Source organism: Choristoneura fumiferana, chromosome 22 (assembly GCF_025370935.1).
Source record: "Choristoneura fumiferana chromosome 22, NRCan_CFum_1, whole genome shotgun sequence".
Classification (NCBI taxonomy): domain Eukaryota; kingdom Metazoa; phylum Arthropoda; class Insecta; order Lepidoptera; family Tortricidae; genus Choristoneura; species Choristoneura fumiferana.
Genome location: NC_133493.1, coordinates 7,342,760 through 7,358,729, shown reverse-complemented (window position 1 = coordinate 7,358,729; position 15,970 = coordinate 7,342,760). Strand labels below are relative to the sequence as shown.

At 40.3% G+C, this 15,970-nt stretch overlaps 1 protein-coding gene and 2 pseudogenes across 1 annotated transcript in view; 2 read left to right on the top strand and 1 right to left on the bottom strand.

Moving 5' to 3' along the window:
* The first annotated feature begins 1,316 nt into the window (after positions 1-1,316).
* On the top strand, positions 1,317-7,228 carry LOC141440190 (maternal protein exuperantia-like; annotated as a pseudogene).
* A 1,681-nt stretch (positions 7,229-8,909) lies between these two features.
* Positions 8,910-13,866, bottom strand: LOC141440189 (exosome complex component RRP41-like; annotated as a pseudogene).
* A 1,978-nt stretch (positions 13,867-15,844) lies between these two features.
* Positions 15,845-15,970, top strand: part of LOC141440188 (exosome complex component RRP41-like) — a 3,395-nt gene continuing 3,269 nt past the window's right edge. The window contains exon 1 of the mRNA XM_074104651.1: positions 15,845-15,886. Within this exon, the coding sequence (XP_073960752.1) occupies positions 15,845-15,886 (42 nt within the window). The remainder of the gene's footprint in view (positions 15,887-15,970) is intronic.

The window sequence follows — 15,970 nt, the reverse complement described above, 5'->3', positions numbered from 1 at the left end:
GTAGATTTCTATTTACTAGTATCATATTTACTGTGGAGTCCATTGTTGGACCAAAAAATCATTTTGAATCACTTCCTGTGTCTACTCTAATTTCCCTGTCTTATGTAAATTTAAAAATGCCTTTCTAAATTATATCGAAAATAAAAACTGAGACATGGATGCACAGAAAACCAGAAAAGAGACCAGCGCTGGGAATCGAACCTAGGTCCTCAGCAATCCTACTGCGTACTATAACCCTACACACCGTTGGACAGGAGTCAGATACAAATTTCTCCTATGCACACATATCTCAGGTTGCCTTTTTCTACTACACATACTTAAGCAGCAAAAAAAATCTAAATTAATCCATATTTTAACTGACCCTTTCAATTCTAAAATACTCCATCATAAACCTTGGGGAAAAATATACGTCAAAAAATATAAGTGGATATACATGTTTCACATTTTAAAAATTCTATCCTTAAAGGGGTATAAAGGGGAGTGTAAGTTTAACATGAAGTATAAAGTTTAATTGTATGGAAGAAACGTTAGGTATATATATTTGAAGATATAATTCTAAAACTTCTTGAAAATGCTATTAAACATTTTAAGTTATTAGGGACATGGAAACATTGGGAATGATCTTGAACAGGACTAAGAGAATATAATAAGAAATACGTGATTCGCCATTTTTAAAAATTAACTTAGGGAATTACATTAAAGAATGAAATTGAGTAAATTTCAAAATAATTATTTACTGCTGATTGAAGTATTTAAAGAGCTTTCACATACTAGAGCCAACGTCAGTCAGTCAGTCAGCCAGTCGTCAGTCAAGTGTCAATGTCAGTCAATCAATTTGTTTACACAATTGATTTTTCCATTGAATAGTACCATAAAATCTAACACATTATAAATAATACTTCTTGGATGTAAGGGAAGTTGCGACGGCAGCGAGAGTAAGACTACTTTTTCACCAAAGATGTGCGAGGTTGCGCGGCGAGGACTGTTTGTCATGAACAAATCAGAAACGTTTCATTAACCTATCCTTGCTGCGCTAAGTAAGGACAGGTAAAATGAAGCGTATCTATTGGTTCATGACAAACGCATTCCTTACAACCTATGATTCATACTAATATTATAAACGCAAGTGTGTGTTTGTATGTTTGTCCGTCTTCACTCCACGTGAAGCGATGGTTTATGGACCAGAGAGTGACATATGCTACTTTACTTTTTATCCCGGAAAATGCCAAAGGCGATAACCGAATTTCACACGCGAGTGAAGCCGCGGGCGAATGGCTAGTAAATAATAAGTCAGGAATTATAACTGCATTAGAAAAATGGCCTTGCGTGTCCTAGTAGGCGGGGCTTAAAAACGCGTCATTTGTCGTGCATCTGACATTGCATCAAGCGCGCCAACCAATCCCTGCTTTGTTTCTGAATTATAACCAATCAAGAGGCACGTCTATTTGCAAGCTCGAAAATGTTTTGTATTTGAATCGTAAGTCGTTTTGGATTAAAGTATGACCACTTATTCTGTTTAATTTGTTCTCGAGTTACGCTTCCCCACTTATTATTTATTCGTAGCTCACAACGCATTCTCACACGTTTCTAAGTCGAAATATTAATATAATTATAAAATTAGGCTTATGAATGCAAGCACTTATGAATGTCAAAAAATCTACCACCACCGTGGTGGTGGTGGTGGTGCCGAGTCCTTTCGGCATCACACTACAGCGCTACGTCTCTAATTTTTCTCTTTTGTTGTTACGTGTTTTTGTTGTGATGTAGTCCTGTTTTTTATATGTCAATAAATGTTGTGAGTTTGAGTTTGAAATGCAGTTTAAATCACCAAAACGCATCTCCCTTGCTAGCAATGATTGTGCTACGTTAGAAACAGCGAACTAAACTGAATCAATACCACCATCTCCTTAGATACAAGCTCCTCGACCGGTTCAAGTCGATAGTGGCTGGCTTCGCGGACAGCTACGCGCTCGCCGCTGACAAGTGCAAGGCCACGGTGAAGTCTGTGTCGCTGCGCGTTGCTGGCGCGGGTCCTGCTCGACGCGGACTCTTTGGCGGTTGATAGCGCCCTGGATCGCGCCGCTGCCGCCTACAGGATCGTCGAACACTTGGCACAGGGTGAGTCCTAACGAGAGTCTAAGAGCCTTATTCATAAAAAGTTAGAGCCTCCTTGAAGGCTCTTGAAGGCTCCTTGAAGGCCGATGCTAAACATGATTCATAAACGTCGATTTTATTATGAATAAGGCTGTAAGTGCCTACGCTGGTAACAGGGCCGGATTTAGAGCTCTGGAGGCCTTGGGGCTACTAAGGAGTGGAGCTTTTCTCTTGCTCCCTTTCTTGCTCGCTCGGCTTCGGCCGGCGCACTCTCACTCACGCGCTAAATGTAAATATTTTCAAAATTGCATGTAGAAATAACAATCTTGCCCAGTTTCTGGTAATCAAAAAGCACAAGACTTTACCACTTTGATATTTTAGTAGCATAGTAGTGACGTTTTCAACAAACTTCAAACGTGAGGATGCTCTCTATCAGATTGTATTTTGTTTTTTTGTTGTCTCTGAAGTCAGACTTCATTGAACTCATTTGAAAAAATATTTTATTGTTTGTTACAGTTAAACTTTTCAAATGATCTCTCATTCAATTTAAAGATAAACTTCTTGAAAGTTTTTTTTTGTTAAAATTATAATGATTACTTGAGCAGGTGAGCAGCAGGAGGTGGGCGCGGGCGGCGAGGGCGCGGCGGCCTCTAAGGACATGGTCGAGACTGCGCGCTCCTGGGCGCGACCCGTCGCCACCGAGCTGGCCGCGCTCGCTAACCTCAAGCACTGCTGGAGAGGTAACGATACCGTCTGTACCGTAAGGTCGCACTTAGTGGCTGCGCGCCGCAGCCCCCAGGCCAGGCGCTCTACCCTGGAATTGACCCAATGCACGCATATGAGCTCACGGGGTCCGTGTTCATAGGCATCCACACGATCCGTGTAAACTGCGTCAATTAGCGTCGACCCTAAATTGGAGCACCCTTTGGCATGCTCGTAAAATCTCCCCGCACTGAGCGGCCCGTTTGAAGCTCGCTCCCTTCTTCAGAAGCAAAAGACTTCAATTGGAGTCAGTCGGAAATATTAATGTAATTGTGCGCAGACATACACTCCGGCCAGTGTTCGCGCCGCTGTTGCGGTCGCGCGGCGCCGAGAGGAAGCGCGTCACGCAGCTGCGGCGGCTGCTGGCCGACGCCGGGCTGCTCTACTCGCAGCTGCAGGACGCCTGGACCAACCACAAGCTGGAAGGTACGCCCCCATGCGTGCTCTGACACACTGCGGCCGCGCGCCCCGAGGAGAAGCGCGTCACGCAGCTGCGGCGGCTGCTGGCCGACGCCGGGCTGCTCTACTCGCAGCTGCAGGACGCCTGGACCAACCACAAGCTGGAAGGTACGCCCCCACTGCGTGCTCTGTACACACTGCGGCCGCGCGCGCCCGAGAGGAAGCGCGTCACGCAGCTGCGGCGGCTGCTGGCCGACGCCGGGCTGCTCTACTCGCAGCTGCAGGACGCCTGGACCAACCACAAGCTGGAAGGTACGCCCCCACTGCGTGCTCTGTACACACTGCGGCCGCGCGCCCGAGGGAAGCGCGTCACGCAGCTGCGCGGCTGCTGGCCGACGCCGGGCTGCTCTACTCGCAGCTGCAGGACGCCTGGACCAACCACAAGCTGGAAGGTACGCCCCCACTGCGTGCTCTGTACACACTGCGGCTGCACGCCAATATGCGCGCGCAATCCATTAGAGTGGGGGAAGAAGCCTTTTTGAAATTGTCGAGTATAACATATTGAATATGTCTAAATCAGATTTTTTTTATTAATGGAAAGCTCGCTGAACACCATCCTGGAGCGGTGGAGTCCCGATAGTGAGGCACTGGAATGACTGTCACTACGCGCTCCCAAAATTACCCTTTTTAATAATCGTAGCTATTTGTAGATCGTAGTATATTGCTTTATAGAAAAAAAAAATGTTTATATATAACATTGCTTTTATTCTCTGCTTGATTATGTTTTATTATTTGTCTTGGGTATTAATTTTAATTTAAATTTTATGACACTAACGTAGGTAATAGATTATTGCTACTAAACAATATGAAATGATTGTTCAAATAAATATTATTATTATATTATTATGAAAGTCTCTTCGCGCAGAGTAAGGCTGCGTTTCAGTCCGAGACGTGCGAAGATTGTGTTGCGAGGAATATGTTTTTCATGAACAAATAGAAACTCTTCATTTACCAAGCCTCGCTCCGCTCGGCTGTTTCCACCAGAGCGGTGCTGTGCGAGGATAGGTAAATGAACCAATTCTCCGATGAAAACACAGCCTAAACGTTTAAAAAAATTTGTCTGTAGCGAACCAAGGTAATATTTATTACTATAGTTTTCATGGACACATCGGTTTTATAGCATTTATAATACGGCGGTAGAAAACGCTTCGCGGCGTTACCCTGTATATCAATATGGACAATATTCCGACGGTTCCAGACGTTCTATATTGTTCTCAGGTCTAGAGAAGCAAATGGCAGCACTCTCGGTGTCAGCGAAGGAGGAGGACATCAAGGAGCTCATCGACATCTTCGACTGCCACTTCGACCCTGCAAAGGAACCCAAGGGACCCAAACCTCGCACACCTCGCAACAGAATTAGGGTATGTCAACATATTTACATAAAAATCCTAAATTTATTACATAGGTATAACCTATAACTTAACCTTATTAACTTTGAAAAGTTGAAAACCTCAGTCATTTCAAAGTTTAATGTCTCAAAACGATTGAAAGCTACGATGCCACAGACAGACGACAGGCATTGACGTTTAACTTAAGAGTATAAAAAAACCGTTTATTTGACCATGAGATCCATATTATGTTGTTATAAAGGTACTTGCATACTTATAACACTCCTTTTTTTGCGTTGGGGGTTAACAAATTACGGTTCCACAGAAAAGATATGATATGACGACCCAATAGTCCAATTATTTTTTTTATTCGACTGGATGGCGAACGAGCAAGTGGTCTCCTGATGGTAAGAGATCACCACTGTCCACAGACACCTGCAACACCAGGGGGATTGCTGATGCGTTGCCAACCTAGAGGCCTAAGATGGGATACCTCAAGTGCCAGTAATTTCAACGGTTGTCTTACTCTCCACGCCAAAACACAACAGTGCAAATGCAAGCAGGATTAGCGAGCAAAATGGTGGTAGCAATCCGGGCAGACCTTGCACAAGGTTCTACCACCTGCAATCCAATGCAGTGGTTGACTAGAAATCTTGAGGTATTCCGGCTTTGATCCTCAAGATGTTTTTCAAATTAATCTGGAATCTTTTATGAAATAGTTGACTCTCTTTGACTGAACACAACACAAATTGGTAAGGATAATGTAGATAAGGTACCAATATATTTTTAACAAAACTTTATTGGAATTGCAGGCAACATCAACAGGCGAGACGGGCGAAGCGGGCGAGCCAGAGGGCAGCACCAGTGAGTCCAGAACAGTTCCCCGCAGAACTCGCCCAACAAGACAAATGGTTAGTCATCCATCGTACCTAACGATCTAATACTCTTCCTTCCAGTGCCACTCCATTACTGAAGGTTGGCAGTCAGTTCGTAAGTTCCTTTTTTTTATCAAGTGCCAATCTTGGACAGTTACTCAATGGTCTTAATCCGTCCACTCCCTAATATTACGGAGCCAAGACATCTTATATCTACCTGGTTTCCGCTTCCTGGGTATATTACCCATCATGATATCTGCAGAGAATACCGATCATGCCACAGTACATGTCCGAGTCTAATACGTATTTTATATTCTAATATGTTCAAATCTTTTTTCCGCGACTGTCGCGCGCGTTATGTTCCGAATATTAGTCCGGTGTATAAAGATCAAGTGGTTGTCGTGTTCGATATGTTTGTATTTTACAAGCACTTTAACCCTTTTCCAGGCCCCGCTAATTTAGCTACGCTATTGCAAAATGAATCATAGTGTGAGGGATAATTTAAAGACGAATAGTATTTTTGACGACTCCAATTGATTATGTACCATATAATAAATGTAGCAGTCGAATCGAATATTTGCGTACATTTATGTGGTCGCTATACGCAGTATGCCTGGAAAAGTGTTAAAAGCTAAATGAAATGACTGCCCTGTTTGTTGTTGTTTTTCATTTGTCTCAAATTTTGCAAGTTAATTTTAATCTACCTCCAGTGATCGGATTGACTTGAAATTTGGCATGCATAAGTCGTATGTAGGTTGGATGACAACGCAAGTTTAGTTTACAAAAGTAAAGTCAGCAAAAAAGCTTTTGTTAAACGAAAATTTTAACATATTTTTTTTGTCCACAGACCTGCCGGTGGGGGATTCCAGTCAGAAGCCCCTGGTGGCGGAAGCGGTGGCGGCCAACTAACGCCGCGCGCTTTGCTACCACATTACTATCGTTTAGTATCGTAACAGAGCCATAGGGATGTGACAAAAACATTTATTCGTATTATACATTTAGGTTTAAGTCTTGGAATTGAACGAAATTTATTTTGCATGCATCGGTGAACGAATTCACACAAATATTTTTTATTTTTGTTTCCCGTTCGACAGTTTTGGTTTCGACCTTCACGCATGAAGTTCTTATATTATAAATAGATGTTATAACGTGTAGATGAGTGCCTTAGCAACTCAGTGTATTAAGATATAACTTTTTGTATATCCACAAATATTTGTGTACACGACAGCGCGGCGCTTCTGGCGCGGATTATACTATTTTAATATCACAGTTTTATGGGGGCTTTGAGGAAGCGATATGTTTAATTGGGGCTAGGAGCATTAAGAAGTACAATTTGTCGTACTCTTTTATTTATTCAAATGTTACTTCTTATTTATAGAATTTCGTGCAATCACAGGAACGGATGGACTGATTTTACATCCAGTTAAAAAAAAGTTTTATTTATTGTTTTTTTTTTGTTTCTACGCATTGTAAGTTTTTAGGCTGAATATTGCATTGGCGCTCTCCCGACGGTCCGCGGTCGGCGTTTCAAATTTTGTTTGCCATAAATAGAAGTTTCACTATGGATATGTTTGGGTTTCCATCCAGTGAAGCTACGTAATGCAGTGTGTACCTATTAACTTACCTCTAATTTAGTTAGTTTTAACATAGACTGTACATATTATTTAATTTCTTATTTTGTTCAGATCTCTAATAAATATGTAAGTCTAACTTGTCGTTTTATTCGTTCCAGTCGTAAATCCATCACTGCTGCCATTCTTAGCCAGCAGGGCTCAGTTTCATGTAATCTGATAAAGCAGCGCTGCGTGCTTATGTGATTCGAATTCAAATTCAAATAATTTATTTAGTAAATAGGCCGCATTGGGCACTTTTACGTCATTTAACCACCAGCGCTTTCAGAAAGACCATCAATGCCAAGAAGAATGCGCCGCAAGAACCGTGACGCGTTGGGAGCCGCGCCGTGGACATGTGGCCGGGCCCTTAGTCGCTAATTATTTAAATTCTAACGTATAAAATAGTGAACATTATATAAATTAGACCTACCACTTATAATTTTTTGATGACAATATTATTAAATTTGATGTTAATTTATGGTTGCTTCAGTCATAATTTCCGTATACTAATATATAAAAATAGAGGTGCCAATATTAAATTAGTCTGTTAATTTTTTTTTTCTAGATGCAACAGATAGTATAATAACATTTTTAGGCATAATTAAAAAATTTAGTTGCTATATAATAATCGTCATGCTGATTTAATAAAACGTAGCTTGGATCACACAGTTTACAGTCGCTTGAAAAGTATTTATTAGGCGCTTAAAATGGTGTATCGTCTTGGGTCGTCTCATTCGTTTTTAGTCAAGTTCTTAATTCGTCTCATTCTGATTTCGTCATCCATTCTTCATTCGTCACTTTCGGTGGTAGTCTTTGTCGTCCTTGGTCATATTCGTTGTTTGTCTTTTTCTTATTCCGGGCCATTCTGCTATTTGTCTTCATATTTTTTGGTCATGATCGGTGTTAGTATATCTCTTTTCTAGTCTCATTCGTTATTCGTCCTATCGTCTTTGGTCTTATTCTAAGTTCGTGTTTTTCTTATTTGGCCTCTTTAGAAATTGATATCATTCTTTATAGGACACATTCACTATTTGTCCCGTTTGGTATTCGCAATTTGACTTATTTTCTTTCAGGCGACTAGAATCACGAAAAGATAAATTACAAAAGTTATGAAGTAGGTATAAAATTGTATACTATACTTAGTACTTAGGGGGTTCCTCTCCTTTGTACGAGCAAATTCGGCTCCTAGGTAAATAGTGATCTGGGGTTCTAGACAAAACGCTTCAATATCCGTTGTCGAAATTTGTTACTTATCGACAAAATGTATGAAAGTGACATAAGCGTTCGTCGCATTTTTCGAACTATTGTGACAGGCTCAAAGTCCGCCTGCAAAAAAGGGGTGTTATAAGTTTGACCGTAATATGTGTCTGTCTGTCTGTCTAACTAAAGCGGGAATTGAGACGAAAACCGAACAAGACGAATTATGAATGGACCTAAAAACTAAAGTGACTTACTGCTAATGGGACAACGTTCGTTACGTGTCGAAAAAAAATGTGACTAGTAACGAATGAGACTAAAAATAAAAAGACTAACACCAAACATGTCAAAAGAAGAGACGAACATCGAATGAACCTGAATAAGAACAAGACAAACAACAACTATGACCCAAGACGACAATGAGTAAGAGCGAAAGTGACGAATGAAGAATGGATGACGAAAGCAGAATGAGACGAATTAAGAACTTGACAAAAAACGAATGGGACGACCCAAGACGATACCCTTAAAATTTGTCGCTGATTTATAAATTCAGAAGACAATAATTAAATTTGAAGCCAAAGATTACAGGTTTAAGAAGCTGCGTTAATTACAACCCTTAAATTATATAAATAAAAAACGTTTTTTGAAAAATATATTTTATGAGTCCAGTTTTTGTGTCCACCCTTCTGCTAGATGTTCCCTCACTGCTGCGTCTAATATAGCCTTGAAAAAAAAAATTAATTAAAAAAAAATTAGGAACTAACTGGAAAAAGATAAAAGTATTTTACCTGAATATCCTTACAACCTTGCATGGCTCTGCTAAAGACTAGGTCAAAGTAGTCCATGTGCAGTCTATGGGACATCTCCAGTAATGCTATGCTTCCTGTAACAAAAACAACCAGTGAGCGTGGAAGCTACCAGAACAGAAGTACCTGGGTAATGTGCTGATCCATATATAGTGGTAAGATAACACTGGCGCATAACGATTTTGCTGCTATCGCGCAACGTATCGCTGCGAGTGAGCTGCGTGCTGCGTATAGATAGCGCCGAAAATGCCTTATTATTATTGTACGAGTGTAGTGTACAATATGTCGTTTTTGGCTCTATACTGCGCTCGCAGCGATGTCGTTGCGCGTTAAAATCGCTGCGCGTCCGCCACACTTTCAAACTCGCCCACAAATCACCAGTGCGATAAGGCTCTAGGGATAAGCAGTAGCAGCTAGTGAGGCACAGGTACCAGGCCACTCACCAATAGTGGGCATGGCGGCGACGGTGAGGCAGACGCCGCCGGCGGCCTCCTCGACGTGGCCCACGTCCACCAGCGGCTGCGGCTCCGCGCCGCGCCACGCCATGCTGGCCGAGCTGGCCACGAGCACGCCGCGCGTCGGGATGCCTGCGTTGATCAGAGCTAGTGACGCCGCGTTCACGCTGGCGCAGAATGCCCGCCGTCCGCCTGCAAATCGAAGCATAATACAATATAAGGGCCTCCGCTAACACGTGCGGGCGCGGCGTGCTTGTTTCTTGTCATATTTATTTACTTATTCTGTGATGTCATGTAATAGACAGCAGCACTGCGTGGGGCGGGTCTCTGCTCTATATATTGAACCCTTTAAACGGCACGCCGCGCCAAGCCAAGCTGTGCACCCGCGCGAGTTAGCGAAGGCCCTAAGGACGATTAGCTATGTAGAGTTCAATATCGATTATTGGATCACCAAAGGTTTATTACTCTCGCTTTGCTGTCCGCCCGTCTGTCTGTCACAGGGTTATATGTTGATAGCCATAATAGACGGATAGCTGAAATGTTCACATAATTACAATTATTCACTACTAAATTATGCAACCCCTTTTACTTGACTACCCTAGCATCACAAGATAGGGCATTAAAACCCGTAAACAATAAAAAAAGCTAGGCTGCCCAGACCTGTAATACTTCCACATAGATGTCGATCTGCGAGCGCGGATAGAGTTCAGTCTTGATGGCAGCGATGAGCACCTGTCGCAGATGCATCGACATCTCCTGCGATTTGCGGTCGCCGCGGGGTCTGTTCTTTCTTTCACCTAAAAAAAATATAAAAGAAATATATTAAGTATTTATTTTCATTCTAAGATTAGGTTTTTATAATAGTTATATTAATATGTCCAGTAAAACACTAATAGTCCTTGAAATACACTTTATTCAGCTAGGGAGCTGTGCTTGCATGCATACATGGGAATGTGTGTGTCTACCCTACATCAATCACCTTTTATATAAAAAGCAGAGAGTTCTACCCACTTAATTATAATGTACATAACATACCTTTCCCCAAGTAACTGTACTCTAACCATAACAATATAAAGCAACAATTATAACAAAAACATTACATTACAACTTACAACAAGAACAATATCAAGCACCTACTTATAACTTCTACCAGGCTTTTCATAGGGTAATGTAGAACGGTATTTGGGTTTTTAATTACTTTCCCTCCAGTTTGACTTGGTTCAGGAGTAGGTATTCCTAACATCTTTGCCCACTGATCTGCGCTAGGTATTTCAATAATACCCTCTTCCTGATTCCCATCTTCACTGATTACCACAACCCCTCTGTCTTTCTCCTGGGCATTTTCTGTTTCTGGCACCGTTCCTTTATCCTCTATTTCTTCGCTCTTACTACTTCTTCGCCTCTCACTACTTGTTCGCTGTGTGGTTCCGTTTCTTCATTCGAATCTGCATTCTGTGCTGTTTTAATTAACGGTCCATGTGCCTGTTGACTATTTGAACCATCTGTTGCTTCCACGCGGTAACTCGATGGGCCCCTTTTCGAAAAAATTTTCCCTGGTAACCATCTGGGCCATTACCATAATTTCTATACATTATATTATGTCCAACATTGCTTTGTCGCACCTTTTGGTTTGCGTTCCTGTCAATTTGCTCTTCCACTTTTTTATTGCTGACATTATCCGGGTGGATAGTATCCAAAAGTGTTCGTAGCTTCCTGTTCATCAGCAATTCCGCCGGGCTCTTATTTGTCCCAGAGCATGCTGTAGCTCGTAATCCAGGAGCATGTTCGGGATGCGAACTTCCCACGGTACATTATCCATTTTCCGAAGTTTATCTTCACTGTTTGCACCATTCTTTCGGCTAAACATTTGTAGCTGGATGGTAAGGCGCTGTTTTTACATGTTTTATATTATTCGCCTTTAAGAAAACGCTCCATTTCGCCGGATACGAACGATGTACCATTGTCGGAAACGATCATTTCGCATAAGCCGTGGGTAGCAAACAGTATACGTAAGTGTTTTTTAACAGTAACGAGTTTCATATTAGACATCAAACACATACTTCATGGACCAAAACACTCAGCCACTGAGTTAAGAGTCAACTGCTATCAGGAAATATTTGTTCTGAAATGGCCCCGCAAAGTCAACGTGTACTAGACCATGGTCTGGTAGGCTGTTCTCCACGTCGTGATTTGTTTTTAGGAGGCATGTGCCGGTTTTCTAGGCACTGTTTGAACAGTCTCCGATCAGCTCTCTCAATGTCTTCGTTGAGCTGAGGCACCATATGTAGCTTCTTGCCAGTGCCTTTGTCTGTGACTATGCCGTTATGAGCACTATGAAGTACCCGAAGTGTGTCTCTCGAAACATGGGTGGAATAGTTTTTTGGGTGAAGGAGAAATAAGAAGAAGGAGTTTAAAAGTAAATAAAATGTATTAATAGAAATTATATCGTACAATCATTTGAATATTTTTTTACGAGAGTGACTGAAGTATATTAGTTCTATTTTTAAAAGAAACCATAGACAATAATTCGTAATACAAACTGCTTTATGGACAACAACATCCCCCTCAATAAAAGCATTTTGTTAAGTTTAACATGTGACAAAATAACTTAACATAATAATAAAACTTCTCAACATAGACACCTTCAAACAAATAATCATAGATAGGTATCTTATGTAGTAATAAATAACATAAATACATGCTAGTTAGTAAGAGACAAAAGGTCTCTAGCATTTTTAAACAATTGAGCCGACAGAGGCTTTGTTAAAATATCAGCTACTTGTTCTTTGAACAGACATAGCTGATTTTGATATGACCACTGAACACCCTTCCTTTATAAAATGATATTTGATATCTAAATGTTTCATTCGTTTTGCTGGATAAGAGTGTTACAAGAACGAATAGCTGATTGATTATCTTCATACATAGTCACAACTATGGTATCAGGAAAGAACATCTCAATAAGCAAAGACCGAAGCCAGCAGGCTTCACTGACAGCTGCTGCTAAAGCGACATATTCTGCCTCACAGGAAGACAAAGTTACTGTAGGCTGCTTTTTCGAAATCCATGCCACCAGGTTTCCGTAAACATGGAAACAGTAACCACTGGTGGACTTTTCTGCTATAGGATTACCGCCCCCAGTCAGCGTCAGCATAGCCTACAAGAACATCGCTACTTTTATCTTTCGATACGTCAGTTTTAAGTTAATAGTGGCCTTGACGTATCTCAGCACGCGTTTAAGACATACCCAAAGATCTTGACTGGCACAGGTTTGGAATCTAGAAAGTTGTTATGCTCAAACAAAGATCAGGCCTAGTACCTAACATAGCATACATCAAACAGCCAATGACTTGTCTACACCGATATTCAATCAAATTATCCTCAGATTTATCTTTTGCAGCTGGGATAAGTCCAGGTTTTGATTCCATCGGAGTGGATACGCCATGACAATCAGACATTTTGAATTTATAAGAACATTTCTCAAATATTGAGTCTGATTCAGAGTGACAATGCCTTTTTCAAATCGTGATTTATTTGGATTCCAAGATAGCTACTTAACCAACCCCAAATATTTCATTTTGAAAGCTCTAGACATTCATTTATAACATTTTGTAAAATCGGACCAAATCCTGTTATTTAAAATATCATCGACGAATATTAAGACAAAGACTGTATTTACATTGTCTTTGTAACAGTACATACACTGATCACTAAATGTTTTTCTGAAAATTCTGACCTATTATGAAATTATGAAATTTATCATACCAGCAACGTGGCGCTTGGCGTAAACCATACAGCGATTTATTTAACTACCACGTTTTGCCAGCCGGCACGTCAAAATTTTCAGGTAATTTTAAAATAAATGTCATCTTTGATATCTCCGTGCTAAAAAAGCTGCACAAACATCCATTGGATGCACAGGCCAGTTATTTACGCATGAGATTGACAGCAAAGTTCGTACGCTCACCAACCTAACTACTGGAGAATATACTTATTATAATCAACGTCGGTTGCATAAAACCCTTGCTACCAACCTGGCTTTATATTGTGTTAATTCATTATTTTCATTACGTGTTAATTCTAAATACCCACTTACTGTCTACAGTCAGCAACACCGTCATCAGCTTGTCAATAAATGACCAAGTTTGGTTATCATACAAAGCCTTCATTTCTGTCTTCATAGCCTCTTCCCATTTTGAAGAACTTGGAGAAGACTTAGCTTCTCTTAGAGACGCAGGCTCATCAGAATCTAAAACACTTAAAGTATGATGTATCATAGTCCTGTAAAGCAATAGGTGGCTTTAAACTNTATTATAGATAATAATTAGAATCTTACCCATTACCTATGCATTATCTTACACTTTTCAGACTGTACGTACATAGACTGTAGGCACATAGGTAGGTACCTACCTAATCTCCGACGTTCAATATTGCATAAATTCCACAGCAGCTCAAAAATTCCATCACACTGTTTACACAAGTTTGCTGTGATTTTTCCCGATACACAGCGCCTCGTGATAGTCATAAGGGTCCCATCGGAGCTCGCAGCGAGAAATATAGCCCCATAAATTACTGTATTATCGGACAGTCGATTCTGTTGGGTGACTGCTTCATTACGACGGCAAGGCGCCACAATAGACCATGTAATTGGAACTTGGAACATACATGGTGACGGGTTTATACGCTAGCTACCGTAGGGTACTGACATTGGCTTAAGTTTATGACGCTTGTGAGGAATATAATCTTATTTCTCATGACATGAACTTGTTACAAGCTTCTATTTAACTTGGAACGATCGTACGCAAGCGTGTCGTAGTTTTGAAACTTACAAACCATTTGTTGACTACTTCTTGGTCTTCGATTGAGTTGAAATTACTTTTTCGCCGCAGCAGCACAGCCGTGAGATAAAGTAGCTTTTTAATTATTTATTTTTTAATTCTGAGGACAGTGCTGGGTCCACTCACTGAATTCCAAATATTTGTACTTCACTTTGATTTTCCACTTTCACTTCAATATGAAAAATAAAAACCAGCCAAGAGCGTGTCGGACACGCCCGAAATAGGGTTCCGTAGCCATTACGTAAAATTAAGTAATATTTTTTTAGAAAAATCCTTAGGGATTTCTAGCATTGATAGTCCCTGAGCAAAGCCGCGGACGGACAGACAGACAGACAGACAGACAGACATGGCGAAACTATAAGGGTTCCGTTTTTGCCATTTTGGCTACGGAACCCTAAAAATTAGCAAACAAAACGAGCATAAATGAACGAATATCGCGCTCAATCTTACTTTAGAATTTGTTATACAAAAACGAACACAAATATTAATTCCAGTGACTTCCCCGATTTAAATTACTTCAATTTGGCAATTATTACTCGACAGAGTGCGTCTATTTTATTTAATTTTATTATTCCATGTGATTATTTTCAGCGGTAATAGGTAGTTAACATTTTTTGCCCTCCATTAAACATTTCTTAAACGTTGTTGCTTTTATTTTATTACGCATGGTTTGGCAATCTCGTTTGTCCGAGTTCATTTTACTCATAATCTTGGAAATCGTTTGCAAAAATCTTTTTTCTTTCCAATTACTTAAATCAAAAAAAAGGTCGAGGAGTTCAGAAAAGAATATATTTTACTTCTTATGCTCCTAAAATATTACTTTAGTCTCGGTATATCGGCCCTAAAGCTCCTTATTAATCTCTAGGGATTAAAGTATTTTTTATATTTACTTTGGAAACCCGCCCTAAACAGCCAATCATGGCGTTTGTGAATGGAGACTTATCGCCATTTTCATTGATTGTGCATAGACAATTTTTAGGGCGTGGAAATAACCTCAAAATGTGCAAAACCATGAAAAAAAACATTCAATTTCGTGAAACACGATTAATGATAACGATAAAGAATATATTTAATTATATTAAGGATGAATTCATTTTATTATGCATAGTCCAATTAGTTTTAAAATTTTCCAAGTTTGAATGTGTTGGCTAAATTTAAAGCATCAGTTTGATTTTTTATTGATAATTGAATTTTGAACAGCTAAATAAAAGTAATTTTGTATTTTTTAGGTATAGGATGTCGTTTTTTTCCTCGCATTCAAAGTGAAAAGTAGTGTTTAACGCGAGCCTAAACAACCATAATGAAATGACACTCGGACTATAGCCACCCTCGCTCCGTTTGGGTGGCATAACATCTCGTGTCATTATGGCTTGTTTTAGTCCCTTGTTGAACAGTCTACTATTAAATTTTATTCGATATGGTAACAACTACGGACGCAGCTTCGATCAATAAGATATATGTGGGTTTTTAAAACTTTAAATTTGTCTTAAAACCTGAATTATTGTAGCTGACGTGTTTGTTATTTGCCAATTAAATATCTACA